Here is a 23,946-nt window from a genome sequence, read left to right on the forward strand (position 1 = left end):
GACAATGTGCAACATTGAACAAGAGTGTGTGTGTGTGTGTGTGTGTGTGTGTGTGTGTGTGTGTGTGTGTGTGTGTGTTTCAAAGTCCATCACCTCTGCAAAAAAAGTAATCATTAAACTTTATAGTGGGAATTGGGGAGGGCCATAAAGGGCGTATTATGCAGACAGTGAACCACATATCCCGCTGGACATCCTATTTGGACACACGATTGTCTTTCACCCTGCCTCCGAGTGTTCAGGAGCTCATCAGAAGAAGAAAAAGACTTACTTCAACCAGTAACCAACCAAAAGGCTCTTCTCTGGAACTCTGGAATAGACTTCATTTGTGTTTGTGTGTTCAGGGGAAGCTTGTGTATGTCAACCGTTAGTCAGAGACTTAATTCTAGAGTGTTAGAGACCTGGTTCTAGTTCTAGAGTGTTAGAGACCTGGTTCTAGTTCTAGAGTGTTAGAGACCTGGTTCTAGTGTTCCAGAGTAGATCTCCAGGAAGAGGACCAGGAGGACCATGCTGAAGAAGGTGCTGCTGGGTAGTCTCGGAGCAGCTCTGGTGCTGACTGCAGGCATCCTGTTGGGGCACTTCGGCATCCAGAAGGGCTCCACCACCCCTGGCTGGGTAATGGACGTGACCCAGGATGTAGACGAGGCTCTCATCCAGAAGTTTATCGCAGAGGTGGACAACATTGCGATACAGGAGAACCTCAGGTCAGATGCTGGATATCAATCAATCAATTGATCAATCAGATCACATGCTGCTGGATACTGTACCAGTCTCTTTAGATTTCCTTACACACACACACACACACACACACACACACACACACACACACGTCAAACGTCCTCAGCGAGCATCTCTCTCATGATCGCCCCCTCGTCCCCATGTGTCTCTCCAGGGAACTGACTAAAGTGCCCCACATGGCGACCTCGACAGGGGATGAGAAGACTGTTCAGTACATGTTGAAGAGGTGGCAGGACCCAGACACAGGTCTGGACCAGGCCTGGAGGGAGGAGTACAAGGTCTACCTGTCCTTCCCAGACCCCAACACCCCCAACAAGGTCACCGTGGGTGAGTCATGGGCTTAGGGTGCGTCCTAAACTCTAACCCTGGCCTATACTAAATAGTGCACTGCTTTTGACCCAGCCAGGCACTCATGTAAAAGTCGCATGTTATACTTGCTAGTAGTTGTTCTTCTGCTTGGTGTTGTGTGGCATTAGGAGGTAAACCAAGCTTGGTGTTGTGTAGCATTAGGAGGTTAAGTGGTCCATGTTATGCTGTGTATTATGTGTCGTACTCCTTGTGAAATGTCTTTGGTTGTTGTTATTTCTATGGATATGATTCTGCAGCAAAATCAACATTTTCTTACTACTGTGTGTGTGTGTGTTGCAGTGAGCCCCTCTGATGCTGTCCTGTACACTGCCAGAGAGAAGGAGAAGGCATACAGTCCAGACCAGGAGGATCCTGAGGTGGTTCAGCCCTATGCAGCCTACGCCCCCGCCGGACACCCAAAGGTAGGCCTTTACCCACCAACACACAGACAGACAAACAGACAGACAGACAGACCAGGAGGATCCTGGGCCTATGCAGCCGACGCCCCCTGCAGGACACCCAAAGGTAGGCCTTTACCCACCAACACACAGACAGACAAACAGACAGACAGACCAGGAGGATCCTGGGCCTATGCAGCCGACGCCCCCTGCAGGACACCCAAAGGTAGGCCTTTACCCACCAACACACAGACAGACAAACAGACAAACAGACCAGGAGGATCCTGGGCCTATGCAGCCGACGCCCCCTGCAGGACACCCAAAGCTGACTTTCTGAACCACATCCAAGATCCAAGGATGGTCATGTTCTTTATGTTATCTTCACCACAGTCTATCAGTTAAATGACCTATTCTGGGTCATTCAGCACACTGGGCACTCTGTGTAGTTTAGTTATGACCTATTCTGGGTCATTCAGCTCACTGGGCACTCTGTGTAGTTTAGTTATGACCTATTCTGGGTCATTCAGCACACTGGGCACTCTGTGTAGTTTAGTTATGACCTATTCTGGGTCATTCAGCACACTGGACACTCTGTGTAGTTTAGTTATGACCTATTCTGGGTCATTCAGCTCACTGGGCACTCTGTGTAGTTTAGTTATGACCTATTCTGGGTCATTCAGCACATTGGGCACTCTGTGTAGTTTAGTTATGACCTATTCTGGGTCATTCAGCACACTGGGCACTCTGTGTAGTTTAGTTATGACCTATTCTGGGTCATTCAGCTCACTGGGCACTCTGTGTAGTTTAGTTATGACCTATTCTGGGTCATTCAGCACACTGGGCACTCTGTGTAGTTTAGTTATGACCTATTCTGGGTCATTCAGCACACTGGGCACTCTGTGTAGTTTAGTTATGACCTATTCTGGGTCATTCAGCACACTGGGCACTCTGTCTAGTTTAGTTATGACCTATTCTGGGTCATTCAGCACACTGGGCACTCTGTGTAGTTTAGTTATGACCTATTCTGGGTCATTCAGCTCACTGGGCACTCTGTGTAGTCTAGTTATTTAGAAAGATACCGTGTCTGTGTATAGACAATATGTGGGTGGACGGACAGGACAGATGGAAAGAAAGGTGTCTTTCATGATTTTTTATTTATTTAACCTTTTATTTAACCAGGTAAGCCAGTTGAGAACAAGTTTTCATTTACAACTGCGACCTGGCCAAGATAAAGCAAAGCAGTGCGATAAAAACAACAACACAGAGTTACATATGGGGTAAAAAAACATAAAGTCAAAAATACAACAGAAAATATATATACAGTGTGTTCAAATGTAGCAAGTTATGGAGGTAAGGCAATAAATAGGCCATAGTGCAAAATTAGTTTTAACACTGGAATGATAGATGTGCAAGAGATGATGTGCAAATAGAGATACTGGGGTGCAAATGAGCAAAATAAATAACAATAACAATATAGGGATGAGGTAGTTGGGTGGGCTAATTTCAGATGGGCTGTATACAGGTGCAGTGATCGGTAAGGTGCTCTGACAACTGATGCTTAAAGTTAGTGAGGGAGATAAGAGTCTCCAGCTTCAGAGATTTTTGCAATTCGTTCCAGTCATTGGCAGCAGAGAACTGGAAGGAATGGCGGCCAAAGGAGGTGTTGGCTTTGGGGATGACCAGTGAGATATACCTGCTGGAGCGCATACTACGGGTGGGTGTTGCTATGGTGACCAATGAGCTAAGATAAGGCGGGGATTTGCCTAGCAGTGATTTATAGATGGCCTGGAGCCAGTGGGTTTGGCGACAAATATGTAGTGAGGACCAGCCAACAAGAGCGTACAGGTCACAGTGGTGGGTAGTATACGGGGCTTTGGTGACAAAACGGATGGCACTGTGATAGACTACATCCAATTTGCTGAGTAGAGTGTTGGAGGCTATTTTGTAAATGACATCGCAGAAGTCAAGGATCGGTAGGATAGTCAGTTTTACGAGGGCATGTTTGGCAGCATGAGTGAAGGAGGCTTTGTTGTGAAATAGGAAGCCGATTCTAGATTTAACTTTGGATTGGAGATTCTTAATGTGAGTCTGGAAGGAGAGTTTACAGTCTAACCAGACACCTGGGTATTTGTAGTTGTCCACATACTCTAGGTCAGACCCGTCGAGAGTAGTGATTCTAGTCGGGTGGGCGGGTGCCAGCAGCGTTCGATTGAAGAGCATGCATTTAGTTTTACTAGTGTTTAAGAGCAGTTGGAGGCTACTAAAGGAGTGTTGTATGGCATTGAAGCTCGTTTGGAGGTTTGTTAACACAGTGTCCAATGAAGGGCCAGATGTATACAAAATGGTGTCGTCTACGTAGAGGTGGATCTGAGAGTCACCAGCAGCAAGAGCGACATCATTGATATACATGGAGAAAAGAGTTGGCCCAAGAATTGAACCCTGTGACACCCCCATAGAGACTGCCATAGGTCCAGACAACAGGCCCTCCGATTTGACACATTGAACTCTATCTGAGAAGTAGTTGGTGAACCAGGCGAGGCAGTCATTTGAGAAACCAAGGCCAATAAGAATGCGGTGGTTGACAGAGTCGAAAGCCTTGGCCAGGTCGATGAAGACGGCTGCACAGTACTGTCTATTATCGATCGCGGCTATAATATCGTTTAGGACCTTGAGCGTGGCTGAAGTGCACCCGTGACCAGCTCGGAAACCGGATTGCATAGCGGAGAAGGTACGGTGGGATTCGAAATGGTCGGTGATCTGTTTGTTAACTTGGCTTTCAAAAACTTTTGAAAGGCAGGGCAGGATGGATATAGGTCTGTAACAGTTTGGATCTAGAGTGTCACCCCCTTTGAAGAGGGGGATGACCGCGGCAGCTTTCCAATCTCTGGGGATCTCAGACGTTACGAAAGAGAGGTTGAACAGGCTAGTAATAGGGGTTGCGACAATTTCGGCGGCTAGTTTTAGAAAGAAAGGGTCCAGATTGTCTAGCCCAGATGGTTTGTAGGGGTCCAGATTTTGCAGCTCTTTCAGAACATCAGCTGTCTCTCTTTGATCTCTCTTTGTACTGAGGTAATTGGTTAACCAGTTTTATTGACCTCATGTCATAAATGTTGCCTTTCTGTGACACCCACTGCATCGTCAAGGCACGACCTTTGAGGCTGTTGTTAAATTCTTATAAAGATTTTAGATAATCCACTCAAGGTCAAAAGGGAAGATGTTTTATGATGTGTCTCATCAGATAACATTATACTTTTTTTTATCGCTTTGTGGTACATTTTCACAAATCTTTTATTACAAAACTCAAAATAGATCATCAGAAAGGCAGTTGTTTCAAAACTCTGAGCACATTTTCAATTGACTAAGTACAGTCACTTTTTCACAAAACGTAATCAGTGTTTAATCTAGAAATACGTTCATTGCAACACATGTTCATATAAAGTAATTTCCTTTCACATTACTTTTGATACGATTCTCTTTATTTTTTGTTAAAACATATTTTTTACATTTACATAATCCGACTACTCTTAACTGATGATCAGTTAAACGTTTGGTAAACCTATAGATTTTACAACAGACTTTGGGGCGTTCACACTGCTCTAGTGAAATTGCATTGGCCAATACAGTACTGTAATATATGCCATTTACGTAGCAGATACTTTTATCCAAAGTGACATCAGTCCACACATTCTGGTATGTGACCCCAGTGGGAATCGAACCCACAACTCTGGTGTTGCTAGCGCCATGCTCTTATGAACTGAGCCACGTACAGGACCACTACAATACTTTTTATTTATTTATTTTTAAATCCAATGACGTGTATAAACCCTGGATGACGGACAGGGGGCGCTGTATTGAAGTCACCGCCCAGCCATCTTGGGTACTCCTCCTCCATTGTAAAACATATATTGAAAGCTCTAGAAATGCATTTATTAACGTCTACGCTCTTGTTTGACACTTTTTTTAGTCTATTACAGACATCTTAATGCATACTTTTAAAATATATTATGTGAGCTAATTATAAAAAATATATAAAAACAGTTTCCTGAAAGTTTTTTTTGTTTACAGTACTAATGTTTACTGTCCCCACTGCAACAACAAAAATACTTAAATACATGTAATTTTGTCCTTGAAACATTTAATTGAAATACTGTAGAATTCCATTAATTCCTATGGAGGACTGCTCCTACTGGGGAGTTACAATATGGCCGACCGGTGGCTTCAAAGCCTCTCAACAGCCAATTCATGGCGTCGGCAATCCAGGGTTTATATACATCATTGTTTCAATCGCTTTGGTGCTATTTTCTCAAGTATGGCTTGATGCAAACTAGTGCCTGCTAAACATTATGTTTATTTTATTCATTTCATTTGTTTCATTTGATTACAGTACACCTATGTTGTAATTATATCTGAACAATACATGCATTTTTTGCATCAATGATTGTGAAAGACGTCTTCAATGATCACAACTTTGATCACACATGGGATAGAAATTATGGAAATGTGATGTTCAGTCGATTTGAAAGGGTAGTGCTAGTGTATTGCCTAATGTGAAAACAGTGTAATGTACTCTAATATACAGCACTGTACTGTGCATTCAAAGGGCAATTTTGAAAACATGTATCTCAAGTGTTTTGCTATTGGATTAACTGGTTGTTATTATATTTCATAGTAAACTTATATTTTGGATCAATGGTTGTGTGGTGAAAGATGTCTACAAACAAAATGAATGCACGATGAAAGGTTTTGAATGTTAGACCGTTACAAGTCGTACCAGTTTGGAGTTTTGTACTCAGAGTTTAGAACATTCACCACATACAGTACTTGTGAAAACCAAAGTGATAAACTGTAATGATGACATAGTCAATAATAAAGCAATAATATGTTAAGCCTGTGGTGTCTATCTCCTGGTATTGTCTACTGATACCAGACTGATATCTACTACAATCTACTGATCACTCGGATATCAGTTTGATATCTCCTACAGTCAATTGATATCAGTCTTAGTTTTAGATGGAGGTAGATTGTGGTTCAATGATTGTGTCTCTGTGTGTGTGTGTGTGTGTGTGTGTGTGTGTGTGTGTGTGTGTGTGTGTGTGTGTGTGTGTGTGTGTGTGTGTGTGTGTGTGTGTGTGTGTGTGTGTGTGTGTGTGTGTGTGTGTGTGTGTGTGTGTGTGTGTGTGTGTGTGTGTGTGTGTGTGTGTGTGTGTGTGTGTGTGTGTGTGTGTGTGTGTGTTCAGGGAAGACTGGTCTACGCCAACCAAGGGAAGCCCAGTGACTACCTCCTACTCAACCAGACCCTGGACCTGACAGGGACCATCGCTATCACCAGATATGGAGGGGAGGGGAGAGCAGGGAAGGTGAGCCCATTTCATTGGCTGCAAATGCCATTTCATTTTATTTTTTTTGGGATGACGTTTGGTTGTTCAGAAATCCTAGGGTAAATATTTAGACTCCTAGGGTAAATATTCAGATTCCTAGGGTAAATATTCAGACTCCTATGGTAAATATTCAGATTCCTAGGGTAAATATTCAGACTCCTAGGGTAAATATTCAGACTCCTATTGTAAATATGGTACTTTACATAGCTTGTAGCCTACTGTAATTTGACACGTACAAAAAAACGGTCGAAATATCCTGTAAGAAATGGTTCACATACAGTGCCTTCAGAAAGTATTCACACCCCTTGACTTATTCCACATTTTGTTGTGTTACAGCCTGAATTTAAAATGGATTAAATTTAGATTTTCTGTCACTAGCCTACACACAATACCCCATAATGTCAAAGTATAAATAAATATATATATATATATATATATATATATATATATATATATAAAAAAATCTAATTAATAAAAAATGAAAAGCTGAAATGTCTTGGGTGAATAACTATTCAACCCCTTTGTTATGGCAAGCCTAAATAAGTTCAGGAGTAAAAATGTGCTTAACAAGTCACATAAGTTGCATTGACTCACTCTGTGTACAATAATAGTGTTTAACATGATTTTTGAATGACTACCTCATCTCTGTACACCAAACATACAATTATCTGTATGGTCCCTCAGTCGAGCTGGGAATTTCAAACACAGATTCAACCACAAAGACCAAGGAGGTTTTTCCAAAAGCAGACATTGAATATTCCTTTGAGCATGGTGAAGTTATTAATTACACTTTGGATGGTGTATCAATACACCCAGTCACTACAAAGACACAGACGTCCTTCCTAATTCAGTTGCCGGAGAGGAAGGAAACCGCTCAGGGATTTCACCATGAGACCAATGGTGACTTTAAAACAGTTACAGAGTTTAATGGCTGTGATAGAAAAAAACGGAGGATGGATCAACAACATTGTAGTTACTCCACAATACTAACCTAATTGACAGAGTGAAAAGAAGGAAGCTTGTATAGAATACAAATATTCCAAAATATGCATCCTGTTTGCAATAAGGCACTAAAGTAAACAGCAAAAATGTGTTGCTAAATTAATTAATTTTATGTCCTGATTACAAAGCGTTATGTTTGGGGCAAATCCAACACAACACATCACTGAGTACCACTCTCCATATTTTCAAGCATGGTGGTGGCTGCATTATGTTAAGGTTATGCTTGTCATCGGCAAGGACTAGGGAGTTTTTTAGGATAAAAATAATCAAGTAGAGCTAAGCACAGGCAAAATCCTAGAGGAAAACCTGGTTCAGTCTGCTTTCCAACAGACACTGGAATACAAATTCACCTTCCAGCAGGACAATAATCCGAAACACAAGGCCAAATATACACTGGAGTTGCTTACCAAGACGACATTGAATGTTCCTGAGTGGCCTAGTTACAGTTTTGACTTAAATCGGCTTGAAAACCTATGGCAAGACTTGAAAATGGCTGTCTAGCAATGATCCACAAACAACTTGACAAAGCTTGAAGAATTTTGAAAAAAAGTATGTACAAATATTGTACAATCCAGGTGTGCAAAGCTCTTAGAGACTTACCCAGAAACACTCACAGCTGTAATCGCTGCCAAAGTTGATTCTAAGGTGATTCTTGACTCAGGGGTTATGATAATTATTTAATCAAGATATTGTATATTAGTGTATTTTTCTTGTTTTTTTTATGTTAGAATTCTTCTTCCACTTTGACATTACAGAGTATTTTGTTTAGATCGTTGTCACGCCCTGGCTCTGGGACTCTTATATGTTGAGCCAGGGTGTGTAGTTTCTATGTGTTTGTGTTCTGTGGTTAAGTTCTAGTGCTTGTGTTTCTATGTTGGCCGGGGTGGTTCTCAATCAGAGGCAACGTGAATCAGCTGTTGCTTGTTGTCTCTGATTGGGAACTATACTTAGGCAGCCGTTTGGGCATTGTCATTTGTGGGATCTTGTTCCGTATGGTGTGTATTGTAACCAAGGACTTCACGTTTCGTATCGTTTGTTGTTTTGTTCGTTCAATAAATAAGTATGTTCACTTATCACGCTGCGCATTGGTCCACTTCCTCCGACGATCGTGACAATCGTTGACAAAAAATTACAATTAAATCAATTTTAATCCCACTTTGTTACACAACAAAATGTGGAAAAAGTCAACGGGTGTGAATACTTTCTGAAGGATTTTCAAAGTATTGGAACAGGGCATACTAACACCATGCGTCCAAAATGGCACTCTGCCCAGCAAACCAAAATTGGTTCTGTGAAGGTTCCCAGAAAATGTATTTGGTCGTGGCAAATGTTCTCATAACACAAAAACTGTCCATTGGTGGTGATGATTATAGAATGTTTGTATTAAACCACTGAAAAACAGACAAAATGTGTTCTGGGAACGAACATCAGGTGAATGTTTTTTGCACCCTAAAAGAAACATTGTAGAATCATCCGCACAACTGGACAGTTTTTATGTTGTTTTGGGAACATATATTTTGTGATGTCCCCACAATGTTCCCACCAGACTGTTCCCACAACCTAATGAAGCGTTCTGGGAACCTTTAATTAACAGATTAAATCTGTTATCGGAACGTTATTACAACATCAGGCAAATGTGTTATACAAACATGTACTGTAGTGGTTGTTACAGATGTTGAGCACAACATTTTAGTGAATGTTAGGAGAAAATTCCAAGGATATTTAACCTAAAACATTTTTGATAAATAAATTGATTTGATCAAAAACATTCTCTGAATGTTTTTGGCTGTTATCATCCTAATGTTAGATAAAACTCTAACTAGAACTTAATGAGAAACTTAGCTAATGTTCTGGGAATGTTCCTGGTTTGCTGGGTGGGCTCTGTTTAAAAGTAGTGCACTATATTGGGAATAGGGTGTCATTTCAGATGCAGACCAAGACTAACATTAACACTTTGACTGTCGTGTCATGCCTTCTCCAGGCCATCAATGCAGCTCCGTACGGTGTGATCGGGGTGCTGGTCTACACCGACCCGTGGGACATCAACGATGGCAAGATGTCCGACACCAACGAGACGTACCCCTATTCCTGGTACATGCCCCCCTCAGGAGTGGAGAGGGGCTCCTTCAACACCCACTATGGAGACATGCTGACACCCTACCTGGCCGCTAAAGGTAACCCGTTATGCATTATGATGATGTGGTGGTAAATAATTGACTTGTTATAAGAAGGTAGGACCTATGACCCTCAAAATGAGATATCATCATCTCAAAATGATCTTGACTAACAGCCATTTTGAATCAGTTAGCACACATTTCAGTCCATTAAAGAGATACTCTATCTGCTAAACTTCCTGTTAAATGACCTTTTGACCTTTAACATTATAGTGACAGTTGGAATCAAAAGGTAGTAAACCCCTGACTATATAGTTACAGAATTGTCGAGATTGAAGCTAAAATAGGTTACAATTTGATTGCTGTAGAGGCTACAAATATTGGCCATCATTGACCGTATTCACATGTATGTGATCGCCATCAGAAGTACATTGATCATCTCTGTAACTCAGACTTTCCAAGGCGTTTTCACAGTTCCCACTTCCGACATTTCCATCTGCAGATGACACATACAGAATACCAGCTAAGAATATCACCGGGATCCCGCCAATCCCGACTCAACCAATCGGGTTTGAGGATGCCTATGCCTTGATCTGGTGAGTGGGGTTGACCGTTGGTCCATTGTGACGTCATTAACTTTTGTGGAGAGCTGATTGGTGTCCAAGAGGGGTCCGCCCAATGTGATTGGTTCTGAATCCTGCCTGCCGTATTTGATTGGTCATCTCTGCAGTGCGCTGGGAGGAGAGCCCGCTCCATCCGAATGGCAGGGAGCATTCAAGTGCACGTATAATTTGGGGGGACCAGGATTCAAATCAACATCCACCTTCAACAACAGGTGGGAATTGGGAAATCTCTATAAAGTACCACAATATCAAGTTTAGCAGTATGTATGTCAACAAAAAAAAAAAATGTGTGTCACTGTTCCAGCGATGTAAAACTGGACATCTATAACCGTGAGGAGCTGAAGAATTCTGCCAATGTGATGGGGGTGATTCGAGGCAGTGTTGAGCCAGGTGAGTCAAGCATCGAGTCAAGCAATATGAGGACATATGTATTGTGCATTATGCAGACAAAACAGTTAATATACAAAAACACAGACAGTGAAGAATCACACACACACACATTTTAAAGCAGACCAGCTTGACGGTTTCTCTAATCTAATTCAAGTCTTTGTCCCATAGACAGGTATGTGATCTACGGTAACCACAGAGACAGCTGGGTTCACGGGGCCATCGACCCCAGCAGTGGAACCTCCGTGATGCTGGAGGTGACCCGGGTGCTGGGACGGATGGTCAAGCAGGGTGAGTATCACAGTTAGACCTGGGTTAGGGAGTTAGACCTGGGTTAGGGAGTTAGACCTGGGTTAGGGAGTTAGACCTGGGTTAGGGAGTTAGACCTGGGTTAGGGAGTTAGACCTGAGTTAGAGAGTTAGACCTGGGTTAGGGAGTTAGACCTAGGTTAGGGAGTTAGACCTGGGTTAGGGAGTTAGACCTGAGTTAGGGAGTTAGACCTGGGTTAGGGAGTTAGACCTGGGTTAGGGAGTTAGACCTGGGTTAGGGAGTTAGACCTGGGTTAGGGAGTTAGACCTGGGTTAGGGAGTTAGTCCTAGGTTAGGGAGTTAGACTTGAGTTAAGAAGTTAGACTTGAGTTATGGAGTTAGACCTGGGTTAGGGAGTTAGACCTGAGTTAGGGAGTTAGACCTGGGTTAGGGAGTTAGACCTGAGTTAGAAAGTTAGACCTGGGTTAGGGAGTTAGACCTGGGTTAGAGAGTTAGACCTGGGTTAGGGAGTTAGACCTGGGTTAGGGAGTTAGACCTGGGTTAGGGAGTTAGACCTGGGTTAGGGAGTTAGACCTGGGTTAGGGAGTTAGACCTGGGTTAGGGAGTTAGACCTGGGTTAGGGAGTTAGACCTGGGTTAGGGAGTTAGACCTGGGTTAGGGAGGTGAGGTGGTTTTAGGAGGAATAGGATGTTCAAGCAGGGTGAGTATGGTATGGGGGGTTAGGAAGGAGAGGGGTTTTACCCACATCTAACTGGGCTCAGGAGTTGGACAGAAAAGAGGAACTACTGAACTGACAAAAATGATACCCAGTCACTGTTTTTGGGAGCAGTAAACAGTGAACATGGGAATTTCAAGTCTGACTACCGCCTGTATGTCAGGGAAATGGAGGCCACGGAGGTCCATCATCTTTGGGAGCTGGGGAGCCGAGGAGTTTGGTCTGATCGGATCCACAGAGTACACTGAGGTGAATAAAAAGTATCTAAATCAATAAAACTTTATTTTATAAAGCCCTATTTACATCATCTGTTGTCACAAAGTGTTTTACAGTAACCCGACCTTCACCCTCTAAAAGCCAAGCAGCAACACAGGGTCAAGGAAAGGTTCCCTAGAAGGAAGAGATGCACATCATGGTGTTCTGATAGAGATAAGATAACACAGACCTCTCCTCCCCAGGAGTACTACAGCAGGCTGAGCGAACGTTCTGTCGCCTACATCAACGTGGACATATCTGTATTCGGTAAGAGTGATGATGGAGGTAGCATGCTAAACTGCTGGTATTTTACTCCCAACAATCAGGGCCCGTCGCCACAAATCAGTGTGTTGATCAGATCCTAAATCAGTGCTGATCTAGGATCTGTAATATTATTCATTATGATCTAAAAGGCAAAGCTGATCCTAGATCAACTATTTACAGTAACACATAGTTATCAGTTAATAAGTGCTGGTTTCCTGGACACAAGCCAAGTCCTGAACTAAAAAGCACTTTAAAATGGAGAATCTGTGTCCAGGAAACCTTCTCTATGTGTAGTGGAAGTATTGCATTTGACCCAGCCCTGGCTGAAACACTGACCTCCAGTCATCCCCTGCTCCAGCTAACGCTACTCTAAGGGCATCGGGGTCCCCCTCTGCTCAGAGCGTTATCCTCAAGGCCTCCAAACAGGTGAGGCCTCTTCTCGATGCCGTCTGTAGTAAAACGTACCTCCCATTGTTGTTGTATGCTCACATAAACTTTGTAGAAAGTGTTGCAGAAAAATATAAGCGTACAACAGTGTGTGGGTATTCCTACTCCTTTCATAGTTTGTCAAACCAACAGTGGATGGTTAAAAATATCTGACTCTTACAGTGGTGCCAAAACATTTGACAGTTTATCAATCTATCTTTATTTCCTTTTTCCAAAAAGAAGCAAACAAAAATGGTGTGAAAAGTATGAAAATATGTTTGTTTGCTTTTCTACAGGTGAAGACACCTGGATCAGACTCAACATCCGTCTACGACAACTGGATCCGCTACTTCAACCGTACTAGCCCCACTTACGGAGTCATCCCCAAGTGAGTAGCCTACCTCCTCTTTGCATGAAACTGTAGGGTCATGTGACGAGACATAGAGGACTATTTAAGACATGTCAGTGAAATGCCTCGCATCAGAAGAGGACTGGCCACCCCTCATAGCCTGGTTCCTCTCTAGGTTTCTTCCTAGGTTTTGGCCTTTCTAGGGAGTTTTTCCTAGCCACCGTGCTTCTACACCTGCATTACTAGCTGTTTGGGGTTTTAGGCTGGGTTTCTGTACAGCACTTCGAGATATTAGCTGATGTAAGAAGGGCTATATAAAATAAAATTGATTGATTGATTGATGAGACTGATTTTAGGGATTTGAATTGGCTCTTCAGTTAATTGGCAGTCATAGCAGATATTTGATTGGTTGATGTTTTATTTGTGTTGTTTTTGTTCACAGTGTGGGTTTTCTGACCGGGGCAGGAAGTGATTACGCTGCCTTCATCCACTTCCTTGGAATCACCTCCATGGATATCTCCTATACCTACGACAGAGTAAGACATGAGACACACACACACACACACACACACACACACACACACACACACACACACACACACACACACACACACACACACACACACACACACACACACACACAATGAGTCATTTCACTGACTTAACAATTGATCAATTAGTCCTCTAAGTCACGTCCCATGATCATGCTGTTTTCATGCAGACCAAAACAAGAGCTAGAATCTACCCAGCGTACCACACTGCATACGACACCTTTGACTATTCCTCCAAGTTCATCGACCCAGGTGAGCAGGGGGCTACAGGAGGAACGTCAAGACAAACCAACTGCTGTTGGCCTTATGAGTTCAGTATCGCTCTCTCTTTCTCTCTCTCTCTCTCTCTATATATATATACAGCTCTGGAAAAAAATAAGAGACCACTGCAAAATGATCCGTTTCTCTGGTTTTACTATTTATAGGTATGTGTTTGGATAAAAATAACATTTTTGTTTTATTATATAAACTACTGACAACATTTCTTCCAAATTCCAAATAAAAATATTGTCATTTAGAGCATTTATTTGCAGAAAATGACAACTGGTCAAAATAACAAAAAAAGATGCAGTGTTGTCAGATCTCGAAGAATGCAAAGAAAATAAGTTCATGTTCATTTTTAAACAACACAATACCAATGTTTTAACTTAGATTCAATCACAGATTTCATGCGTCTTGGCATGCTCTCCACCAGTCTTTCACATTGATGTTGCCACTCTTGGTGCAGAAATTCAAGCAGCTCGGCTTTGTTTGATGGCTTGTGACCATCCATCTTCCTCTTGATCACATTCCAGATGTTTTCAATGGGGTTCAGGTCTGGAGATTGGGCTGGCCATGACAGGGTCTTGATCTGGTGGTCCTCCATCCACACCATGATTGACCTGGCTGTGTGGCATGGCGCATTGTCCTGCTGGAAAAACCAATCCTCCGAGTTGGGGAACAATGTCAGAGCAAAAGGAAGCAAGTTTTCTTCCAGGACAACCTTGTACGTGGCTTGATTCATGCGTCCTTCACTAAGACATATCTGCCTATTAGACGACCAGGTATTGGGCAAAGCTGAAAATGGAACTCATCAGAGAAGATGACCTTACTCCAGTCCTCTACGGTCCAATCCTTATGGTCTTTTGCAAAAACCTCAGCCTGGCTCTTCTTTGCTTCTCATTGATGAAGGGCTTTTTTCTAGCATTGCACGACTTCAGCCCTGCCCCTAGGAGCCTGTTTCGAACCGTCCTCGCCGTGCACTTCACCCCATCTGCCATTTGCCATTATTTTTGTAAGTCACTTGATGTCATCCTACGGTTGTTGAGTGACATTTGAATGATTTGGCATCCCGGTCAGTAGAGAGTCATTTTCGCCCTCTGCCGGTATTTAGCTTTGTTGTCCCCAATGTCTGCTGCTTGACCTTGTTCTTATGAACCGCCGTCTTTGACATTTTAAGGATGGAAGCAACCTGACGCTCACTGTATCCCTCTGCCAGTAAAGCCAGAATTGAACCCTTCTTTTCCTCACTCAAAACTTTCCTTTTCAACTCTTTTGGCATGGTCAATAGTTATTTTTTGATTAATATTACTTTTGAGGTACTATTAGCACTGTTTTTGCCATCCAGCTGGTCCTATTGCAAGAGGATAGTGATGACCACAGCAGTGGTTTTTATACTTTTCCTCGTTAAATAAGATTTGGTTCAGGTGATCACCTAATCAGTACCTAATTCAATAGAATTAGGTGTGCCTGTGTTGGAATTCAACAGACACTGGAATGGAATGGCTGTCATACATGTAGAAATGCTGATTTAAGAAATATTTGCAGTGGTCTCTTAATATTTTCCAGAGCTGTATATATATGTCTCTCTATTGTCTTTCTACTTGGTCTCTCTCTCCCTTTCCTGTCAATATCTTTACCCTGATATCACTACTCATGAACTCTCTTTACTGAATATTTCCTACCCTAACGTCCCTCCCTCTCTCTCTCTCTCTCTCTCTCTCTCTCTCTCTCTCTCTCTCTCTCTCTCTCTCTCTCTCTCTCTCTCTCTCTCTCCTTCTTCCCCTAAGGGTTCACCAGTCACCAGACGGTTGCCAGGACGGCAGGGAACGTCCTGATGCGATTGGCTGATAGCCTTCTGTTGCCGTTCAACTGCAGTGACTATGCAGAGACTCTGGAGGGATACCTCAATAAAGCCCTGGAGCTGTACACTGATGGACTGGCAGCACACAGCATCTCTATAAGTGGGTCACAGTCACTAGCACACACACAGACGGATGGGTGATAGCGAAGGAGTAGGGGTGAAAGGGTGTATGGAGGGATGGAGATGGGGTAGAAAGGTGATGGAAGGGTAGAGGGGTGGGTGGAGGGATGGCGATGGGGTAGAAAGGTAATGGAAGGTGTGATGTCACGAGAGGCTGTGTCCTGGAGGGACGTTACATCCCCCTGAGGTGGCTGCAAACCCAGACAGCTATGGCTCCATCTGCTGGTATGGTCGGGAACTCCACCCCTCTATGGCCAATCTTCCCACGCAGCTGAAACAAATGAGGAGCTGATGAGCTGAAGGTTTGGGAAGGGAAGAGACACAGTCTCCAAGCTGGGCTCTCTAGAGGACAAGAGTGCTGCACGTCCACTTCCATGAGGAATATAAGGATTTGGAGATACTTACCTTTGGGAAATACTCACCTTTGGATATATGCACCTGTGGAAATACGTGAGAGATTTTGGAAGGACTTTTTGCTGGGTTGGCCACTAGCTGCAACGTGGACTACAGTAAGGCTGGGGAAAAGTTATCTGAGCGAGTGAGAATTATGATTTTGGATGTGGAAGAGACATCCCTGAACTGTTAACCCTTAAAGAGCCACAAGAGAACAGAATTTTGTTATATTTTCGTTAATTTCCCAAGACCTATAATAAATTCCTTGTTTTGTTTGAACCTTGTCTCCTTGCACTACTTGAGCAATCCCGCTGAAAGCTGTGTAGCCTCTCGTGACGTCACAGATGGTGGAGAATACGGGCAGCTCAAGCGTTAATAGTGCATGTCAGAGGAGGATACCGAAGGTTTGATCACCCAGTTTTCCAAGTTGGCCGTAGGCTCCCCGCCGACTGAAATGGAGGACATATTGAAAGCCCTTGTTGCTGGCCAGCAAGCCCAGATGCAAGCAAACGTGGCTCTCTTGGAGGAGCAAAAGAAAGCCAACCTTCTGAAGGCAGAGGAATTGCAGTTGCAGAGACAGAGGGTGGTCCAAAATACCCGCCCAATAAAGGCAAGTGACTTTATATCTAAGATGGGAGCTACCGATGACATTGAGGCATACCTGCATGCATTTGAGGCCACGGCCACTAGGGAAGCCTGGCCCAAGCAACAGTGGGTTGGTCTGTTAGCCCCCTTTCTAACCGGGGAATCGCTGAATGCTGTCCGGGACCTGGGCCCTGACCAGGTTACTGACTATGATGCCCTGAAGTCTGAGATCCTCAGCAGATATGGACTCACAAAGTTTGGTATGGCCCAGCGCTTTCACAGTTGGACCTTCCAACCAGACCAACCTCCTCGGGCGCAGATGCATGAACTTGTCCGAATCGCAAGGAAATGGCTGGATCCGCAGAGGAATACAGCAGCGGCGGTGGTGGAGGCCGTTGTGGTGGATCGTTACCTACGCGCCCTGCCTTATGAGGCCAAACGGTTCATCAGTCAACAGGCCTTGACCACGGCTGATCTGACCGTGGAAGCTGTGGAAAAGTACCAGGCCACAGCGGAGATGCTGAATGCTTCCCGAAAAGACCCCAGGAGGGCGGCCCCACCACAAATGGGAAGAACCCGTCCAAAGGACCCCCAAGGTCTCGAACCCAGCCACGTCAGGTCTTATCCCGGCTCCAGGGGGAGCCAGAAACCAGGCGGGTCCAAGAAGAGTACACCAGGAGGGGGAAACTTCGACAGTGTTACCGGTGTGGGGAGATGGGACATATCTCCTGGCAGTGTGGGAAACCAGCCGATGAACCTATGCCCACTGCGGAGTCCTCCAGCTCAGCACCCACACACCGTTTTGCCTCGCTCTTGGGAGTCGTAGATGGCGGCCCAGATCGACCCCCACCTGCCCGGTAACTGTGAATCACCATGATGTGGAGGCCTTACTGGATTCTGGTAGCCGGGCCACCCTGGTGCGTAAGGATTTGGTGGGCCCAACGTGTCTGACCCCGGGGAAAGTCCTCCCAGTTTCCTGTGTCCATGGGGACACCAGAGAATACCCCATTACTGAACTTACAATGACCAGCACACGGGGAACCATACACACGACGGCGGGGGTGGTTGATTCCCTCCCGTCCCTGTCCTAATTGGGACGAGACTGCCCAGCCTTTTACCCACTCTGGAGAGAGTCTCAGGAGAGGATAACCCGAGTACCTCGGAAACGGAGAGGCAAGACTCATCCTGGGAAGGCTCCGGTGCAATCCTCCGAGTTACTCACTCCCGCCCGGGCTCTGATAGGGATGGCAGGTGGCCAGACCGACACAGAGACGGAGCTACAGAATCTGGACAAAGAACTGTCTGGTCTGAAGGGGACCGCTGAGAGGTATCGTTTGTTAAAGCAACAGTTAGACATGAAGACAGAAGAGTTAGATATCCTCCAGGCTAAACTCCAACAGAGCTCCTTCCCTAAGCAACAGGAGGAGCTGGAGAGGCTGCGCAGGACCATCGAGGAGTGTGAGGAGACCCTGCGCAGTAGTAAGGAGGTCCAGAAGAAGGCAGAGGAGAAGTACAAGGTGTTGGAGAACAAGATGAAGAATGCGGAGGCAGAGAGAGAGAAGGAACTGAAAGCTGCTCAACAGAAGCTAAACTCTGCTAAAACCAAGGCTGATGCGTTCAGTAAGAAACTCAAGGAGAGACAACAGGAGGCTGAGTCCCTGGTCCTAGAGTTGGAGGAGTTGAAGAGAGAGCAGTCTGGCAAGCACCACGGCAATGCGGACGCCCTCTCCCGGCGTGATGCCTTCTTCGCTGCCTTTACCCCGACGAGGACGTCGGTCCCGAGGAGGGGATGTGTGATGTCACGAGAGGCTGTGTCCTGGAGGGACGTTACATCCCCCTGAGGTGGCTGCAAACCCAGACAGCTATGGCTCCATCTGCTGGTATGGTCGGGAACTCCACCCCTCTATGGCCAATCTTCCCACGCAGCTGAAACAAATGAGGAGCTGATGAGCTGAAGGTTTGGGAAGGGAAGAGACACAGTCTCCAAGCTGGGCTCTCTAGAGGACAAGAGTGCTGCACGTCCACTTCCATGAGGAATATAAGGATTTGGAGATACTTACCTTTGGGAAATACTCACCTTTGGATATATGCACCTGTGGAAATACGTGAGAGATTTTGGAAGGACTTTTTGCTGGGTTGGCCACTAGCTGCAACGTGGACTACAGTAAGGCTGGGGAAAAGTTATCTGAGCGAGTGAGAATTATGATTTTGGATGTGGAAGAGACATCCCTGAACTGTTAACCCTTAAAGAGCCACAAGAGAACAGAATTTTGTTATATTTTCGTTAATTTCCCAAGACCTATAATAAATTCCTTGTTTTGTTTGAACCTTGTCTCCTTGCACTACTTGAGCAATCCCGCTGAAAGCTGTGTAGCCTCTCGTGACGTCACAAAGGGTAGAGGGGTGGATGGAGGGATGGAGATGGGGTAGAAAGGTAATGGAAGGGTAGAGGGGTGGATGGAGGGATGGAGATGGGGTAGAAAGGTGATGGAAGGGTAGAGGGGTGGGTGGATAGATGGAGATGGGGTAGAAAGGTGATGGAAGGGTAGTGGGGTGGATGGAGGGATGGAGATGGGGTAGAAAGGTAATGGAAGGGTAGTGGGGTGGGTGGATAGATGGAGATGGGGTAGAAAGGTGATGGAAGGGTAGTGGGGTGGATGGAGGGATGGAGATGGGGTAGAAAGGTAATGGAAGGGTAGTGGGGTGGGTGGATAGATGGAGATGGGGTAGAAAGGTAATGGAAGGGTAGAGGGGTGGGTGGATAGATGGAGATGGGGTAGAAAGGTGATGGAAGGGTAGTGGGGTGGGTGGATAGATGGAGATGGGGTAGAAAGGTAATGGAAGGGTAGAGGGGTGGGTGGATAGATGGAGATGGGGTAGAAAGGTGATGGAAGGGTAGTGGGGTGGGTGGATAGATGGAGATGGGGTAGAAAGGTAATGGAAGGGTAGTGGGGTGGGTGGATAGATGGAGATGGGGTAGAAAGGTAATGGAAGGGTAGTGGGGTGGGTGGATAGATGGAGATGGGGTAGAAAGGTGATGGAAGGGTAGTGGGGTGGGTGGATAGATGGAGATGGGGTAGAAAGGTGATGGAAGGGTAGTGGGGTGGGTGGATAGATGGAGATGGGGTAGAAAGGTAATGGAAGGGTAGAGGGGTGGGTGGATAGATAAATGGAGGCAGTAGCTGATGCTATGTTTGTGGCTAAACAGCTACAGTGCCTTGCAAAAGTATTCATCCCCTTTGGCGTTTTTCCTATTTTGTTGCATTACAACCTGTAATTTAAATAGATTTTTTATTTGGATTTCATTTAATGGACATATACAAAATAGTCCAAATTGGTGAAGTGAAATGAAAAAAATAACTTGTTTCAAAGAATTCTAAAAAATAAATAACGGAAAAGTGGTGCGTGCATATGTATTCACCCCTTTGCTATGAAGCCCCTAAATAAGATCTGGTGCAACTAATTACCTTCAGAAGTCACATAATTAGTTAAATAAAGTCCACCTGTGTGCAATCTAAGTGTCACATAATCTCAGTATATATACACCTGTTCTGAAAGGCCCCAGAGTCTGCAACACCACTAGAGACCAAAGATAACCCTGAAGGAGCTGCAAAGCTCCACAGTGGAGATTGGATTATCTGTCCATAGGACCACTTTAGGCCGTACACTCCACAGAGCTGGGCTTTACGGAAGAGTGGCCAGAAAAAAGCCATTGCTTAAAGACATTGCTTAAGCAAACACGTTTGGTGTTACCCAAAAGGCATGTGGGAGACTCCCCAAACATATGGAAGAAGGTACTCTGGTCAGATGAGACTAAAATGTAGCTTTTTGGCCATCAAGGAAAGCGCTATGTCTGGTGCAAACCCAACACCTCTCTTCACCCCGAGAACACCATCCCCACAGTGACGCATGGTGGTGGCAGCATCATGCTGTGGGGATGTTTTTCATCGGCAGGGACTGGGAAACTGGTCAGAATTGAAGGAATGATGGATGGTGCTAAATACAGGGAAATTCTTGAGGGAAACCTGTTTCAGTCTTCCAGAGATTTGAGACTGGAACAGAGGTTCACCTTCCAGCAGGATAATGACCCTAAGCATACTGCTAAAGCAACACTTGAGGAGTTTAAGGGGAAACATTTAAATGTCTTGGAATGGCCTAGTCAAAGGCCAGACCTCAATCCAATTGAGAATCTGTGGTATGACTTAAAGATTGCTGTACACCAGCAGAACCCATCCAACTTGAAGGAGCTGGAGCAGTTTTGCCTTGAAGAATGGGCAAAAATCCCAGTGGCTAGATGTGCCAAGCTTATAGAGACATACCCCAAGAGACTTGCAGCTGTAATTGCTGCAAAAGGTGGCTCTACAAAGTATTGACTTTGGGGGGGGGGGTGAATAGTTATGCACACTCAAGTTTTCTGTTTTTTTGTCTTATTTCTTGTTTGTTTCACAAGAAAAAATATGTTGCATCTTCAAAGTGGTAGGCATGTTGTGTAAATCAAATGATACAAACCCCCCCCAAAATCTATTTTAATTACAGGTTGTAAGGCAACAAAATAGGAAACATGCCTGAATACTTTCGCAAGCCACTGTAAAACAGCTAATTCAGTCAGTAACCCCCCCGGGAGCCACTAGCTGCTGTAACAGTACGGTTTCTGATAATGTGGCTTCATCTTTTAAACAGTTTAAGTGACAAAATATTATGACCTCATCGCTGAACGATAAGACTCAGGAACACGTATGTCTTCCTTTTCCCTCTAGAATGCCCACAAGCCTCATTAGAACATTAGGTCAAGACCAGGCAGCCAATCAGAATGGGGGAAAAGATCATGATGTTATTTTCTACACAGAAGATCATACAAAACGATTGCCTGATGATATTCTGAACTTCCCAATACCTTTGTATTTGTATTTGTATTTATTAAGGATCCCCATTAGCTGCTGCCAAGGCAGCAGCTACTCTTCCTGGGGTCCTGCAACATTAAGGCAGTTATATACAATTTAAAATATTACATGACATTATATTTCATAACACTTTACCCAATACATTTAGTGTGTTCCCTCAGGCCACTACTCCACTATCACATATTTACAATACAACATCCATGTGTACGTGTGTGTAGAGTGAGTGTCTATATGATACATTTCAGTCACTTCAAACAATACTTCCTTCAGATTGAAATACTGTCAAAAGTTCTGTCAGACTGATTTGTAATAGACTGACATAGCCTCAATTAAAAAAGTAAACATTGGCCGTTGATTAGATCACTTTTTTTTACATGGTGGGGTCGCAATTCTTTTTCAATATCAAGAAAGTTTGGGAACCTCTGGTTTAAGTTGTTTAGAGAAAACACACATACACACACACACACACACACACACACACACACACACACACATGCACACACACACACACACATGCACACACACACAATCTCAGGGACCAGTCAGCAATATTATAAGGTTGAGAAACACTGTTATAGAATATCCTGTCCCTGCTCTTGTTTCAGAGCCATTAAAGGATGCTGTGAGTAACTTCCGCTTTGCAGCCGCCAGCCTGGACAAGCTGATCAGAGATTCAGACTTGGCTGACGAGACGTGAGTGGTAGCTCTTTACACACACATGCACACACACACACACATGCACACACACACACACACACACACATACACGCACAGACACACACACTCTCTCTAAACCATTCTAAACCAGTGCTTTGTCCATGTTTAGGCCCTTGAAGGTACGTAGGATCAATGACCAACTGATGCTCCTGGACAGGGCTTTCCTGGACCCGGTGGCGTTCCCTGATCGATATGGATTCAGGTTGGGAAACTATGTTATGTTCTATCTACTAGATGAGAATCCACTTTTGACCATCTAGCATATTTGATGTTTCGTGCACCTTTCATTGAATGCCTCATTGCACGCTTAGACTACTCCCTCTCTCTTCCCTCCTCTGACCATCTAACATCACTCACCATACCTTCTTTCTGTCCATTGCTCTCCATCTCTCCCCCTCTCGCGCTCCCTCTTCCAGACATGTGATCTGGGCGTCCAGTAATGCTGGACAGCCTACCTTCCCAGGACTGGCTGATGCGTATGCCAGAGCTACGTCAACTGGACTGGACAGCGACTGGAAAGAAGCACACCGTCAGCTGTCCACCCTGATCCAGGCCATACAGGGAGCCGCTCACACACTGGGGGACGTCATTTAGAGAAAACATAGAGATACTGTACATGTTATATGACACACAGTATATATATATATATATATATATATATATATATATTCATGTTTTAATTATATTTCTGTGGAGAAGAGACTGTCTCACAGAGCATCATCAATGTGCAGTTGGGCATTTAGAATTAGGGATTAGAATACTAGAATGGACAAGAACCTTTCTGTGATGGTGATGGTATATGATGGTAAGGTTAGCCATTTTGGTCAGGGAGTTGGTCAACCATGGTTTGGCAGTGCTGTGTTAAGATATTGTGTAAAATAATGAATTTGAAGAATGTATCTGCGCTGTATGTTTGTTAGCTAGCTATCCAGACAGTTTTAGAGGAATGATTCCATAATTATTTTCAAATTAACTGCCAATATGCCAACATTCCATTCAAACAATGCAGTCAATCCACAGCCATACGCTGGCTGAAATCAGTTGATGATAAGGACTTAGACAAGTTGTAAATGCAACAAGTACTGATATCGTATCATATAATTGCACTCACAGCTTTCCTAGAAAAAAAGTTGGATATTTATGGTCTGTTTACATATACTTTAGAGGCTATTTATACAGAAAATGTGTATAAAACCTGTATAAACTGTATTTATAATTATATAACAATATTTTAGGTTGACAATAATTATATTACACAATTTCTGATACATCACATGCCTTACTTTTATTGTCC

The 23,946-nt window shown here is 44.2% G+C and overlaps 1 protein-coding gene across 1 annotated transcript; it reads left to right on the plus strand.

The window, feature by feature from the left end:
• The first annotated feature begins 157 nt into the window (after positions 1–157).
• naaladl1 (N-acetylated alpha-linked acidic dipeptidase like 1) lies at positions 158–23,300 on the plus strand. The gene is made up of 19 exons (XM_041836415.2): positions 158–701; positions 890–1,062; positions 1,384–1,505; positions 6,719–6,838; positions 9,843–10,035; positions 10,478–10,571; positions 10,706–10,810; positions 10,903–10,988; positions 11,157–11,276; positions 12,133–12,218; positions 12,428–12,491; positions 12,847–12,914; positions 13,211–13,302; positions 13,706–13,799; positions 13,985–14,066; positions 15,863–16,036; positions 22,541–22,628; positions 22,762–22,854; positions 23,069–23,300. Exons 1-19 carry the CDS (start codon positions 505–507, stop codon positions 23,244–23,246), a joined length of 2,229 nt encoding a protein of 742 aa, XP_041692349.1. The 5' UTR covers positions 158–504; the 3' UTR covers positions 23,247–23,300.
• The last annotated feature ends 646 nt before the right edge of the window (positions 23,301–23,946 follow it).

The sequence above is a fragment of the Coregonus clupeaformis genome, chromosome 18 (genome assembly GCF_020615455.1).
Source record: "Coregonus clupeaformis isolate EN_2021a chromosome 18, ASM2061545v1, whole genome shotgun sequence".
Lineage (NCBI taxonomy): Eukaryota > Metazoa > Chordata > Actinopteri > Salmoniformes > Salmonidae > Coregonus > Coregonus clupeaformis.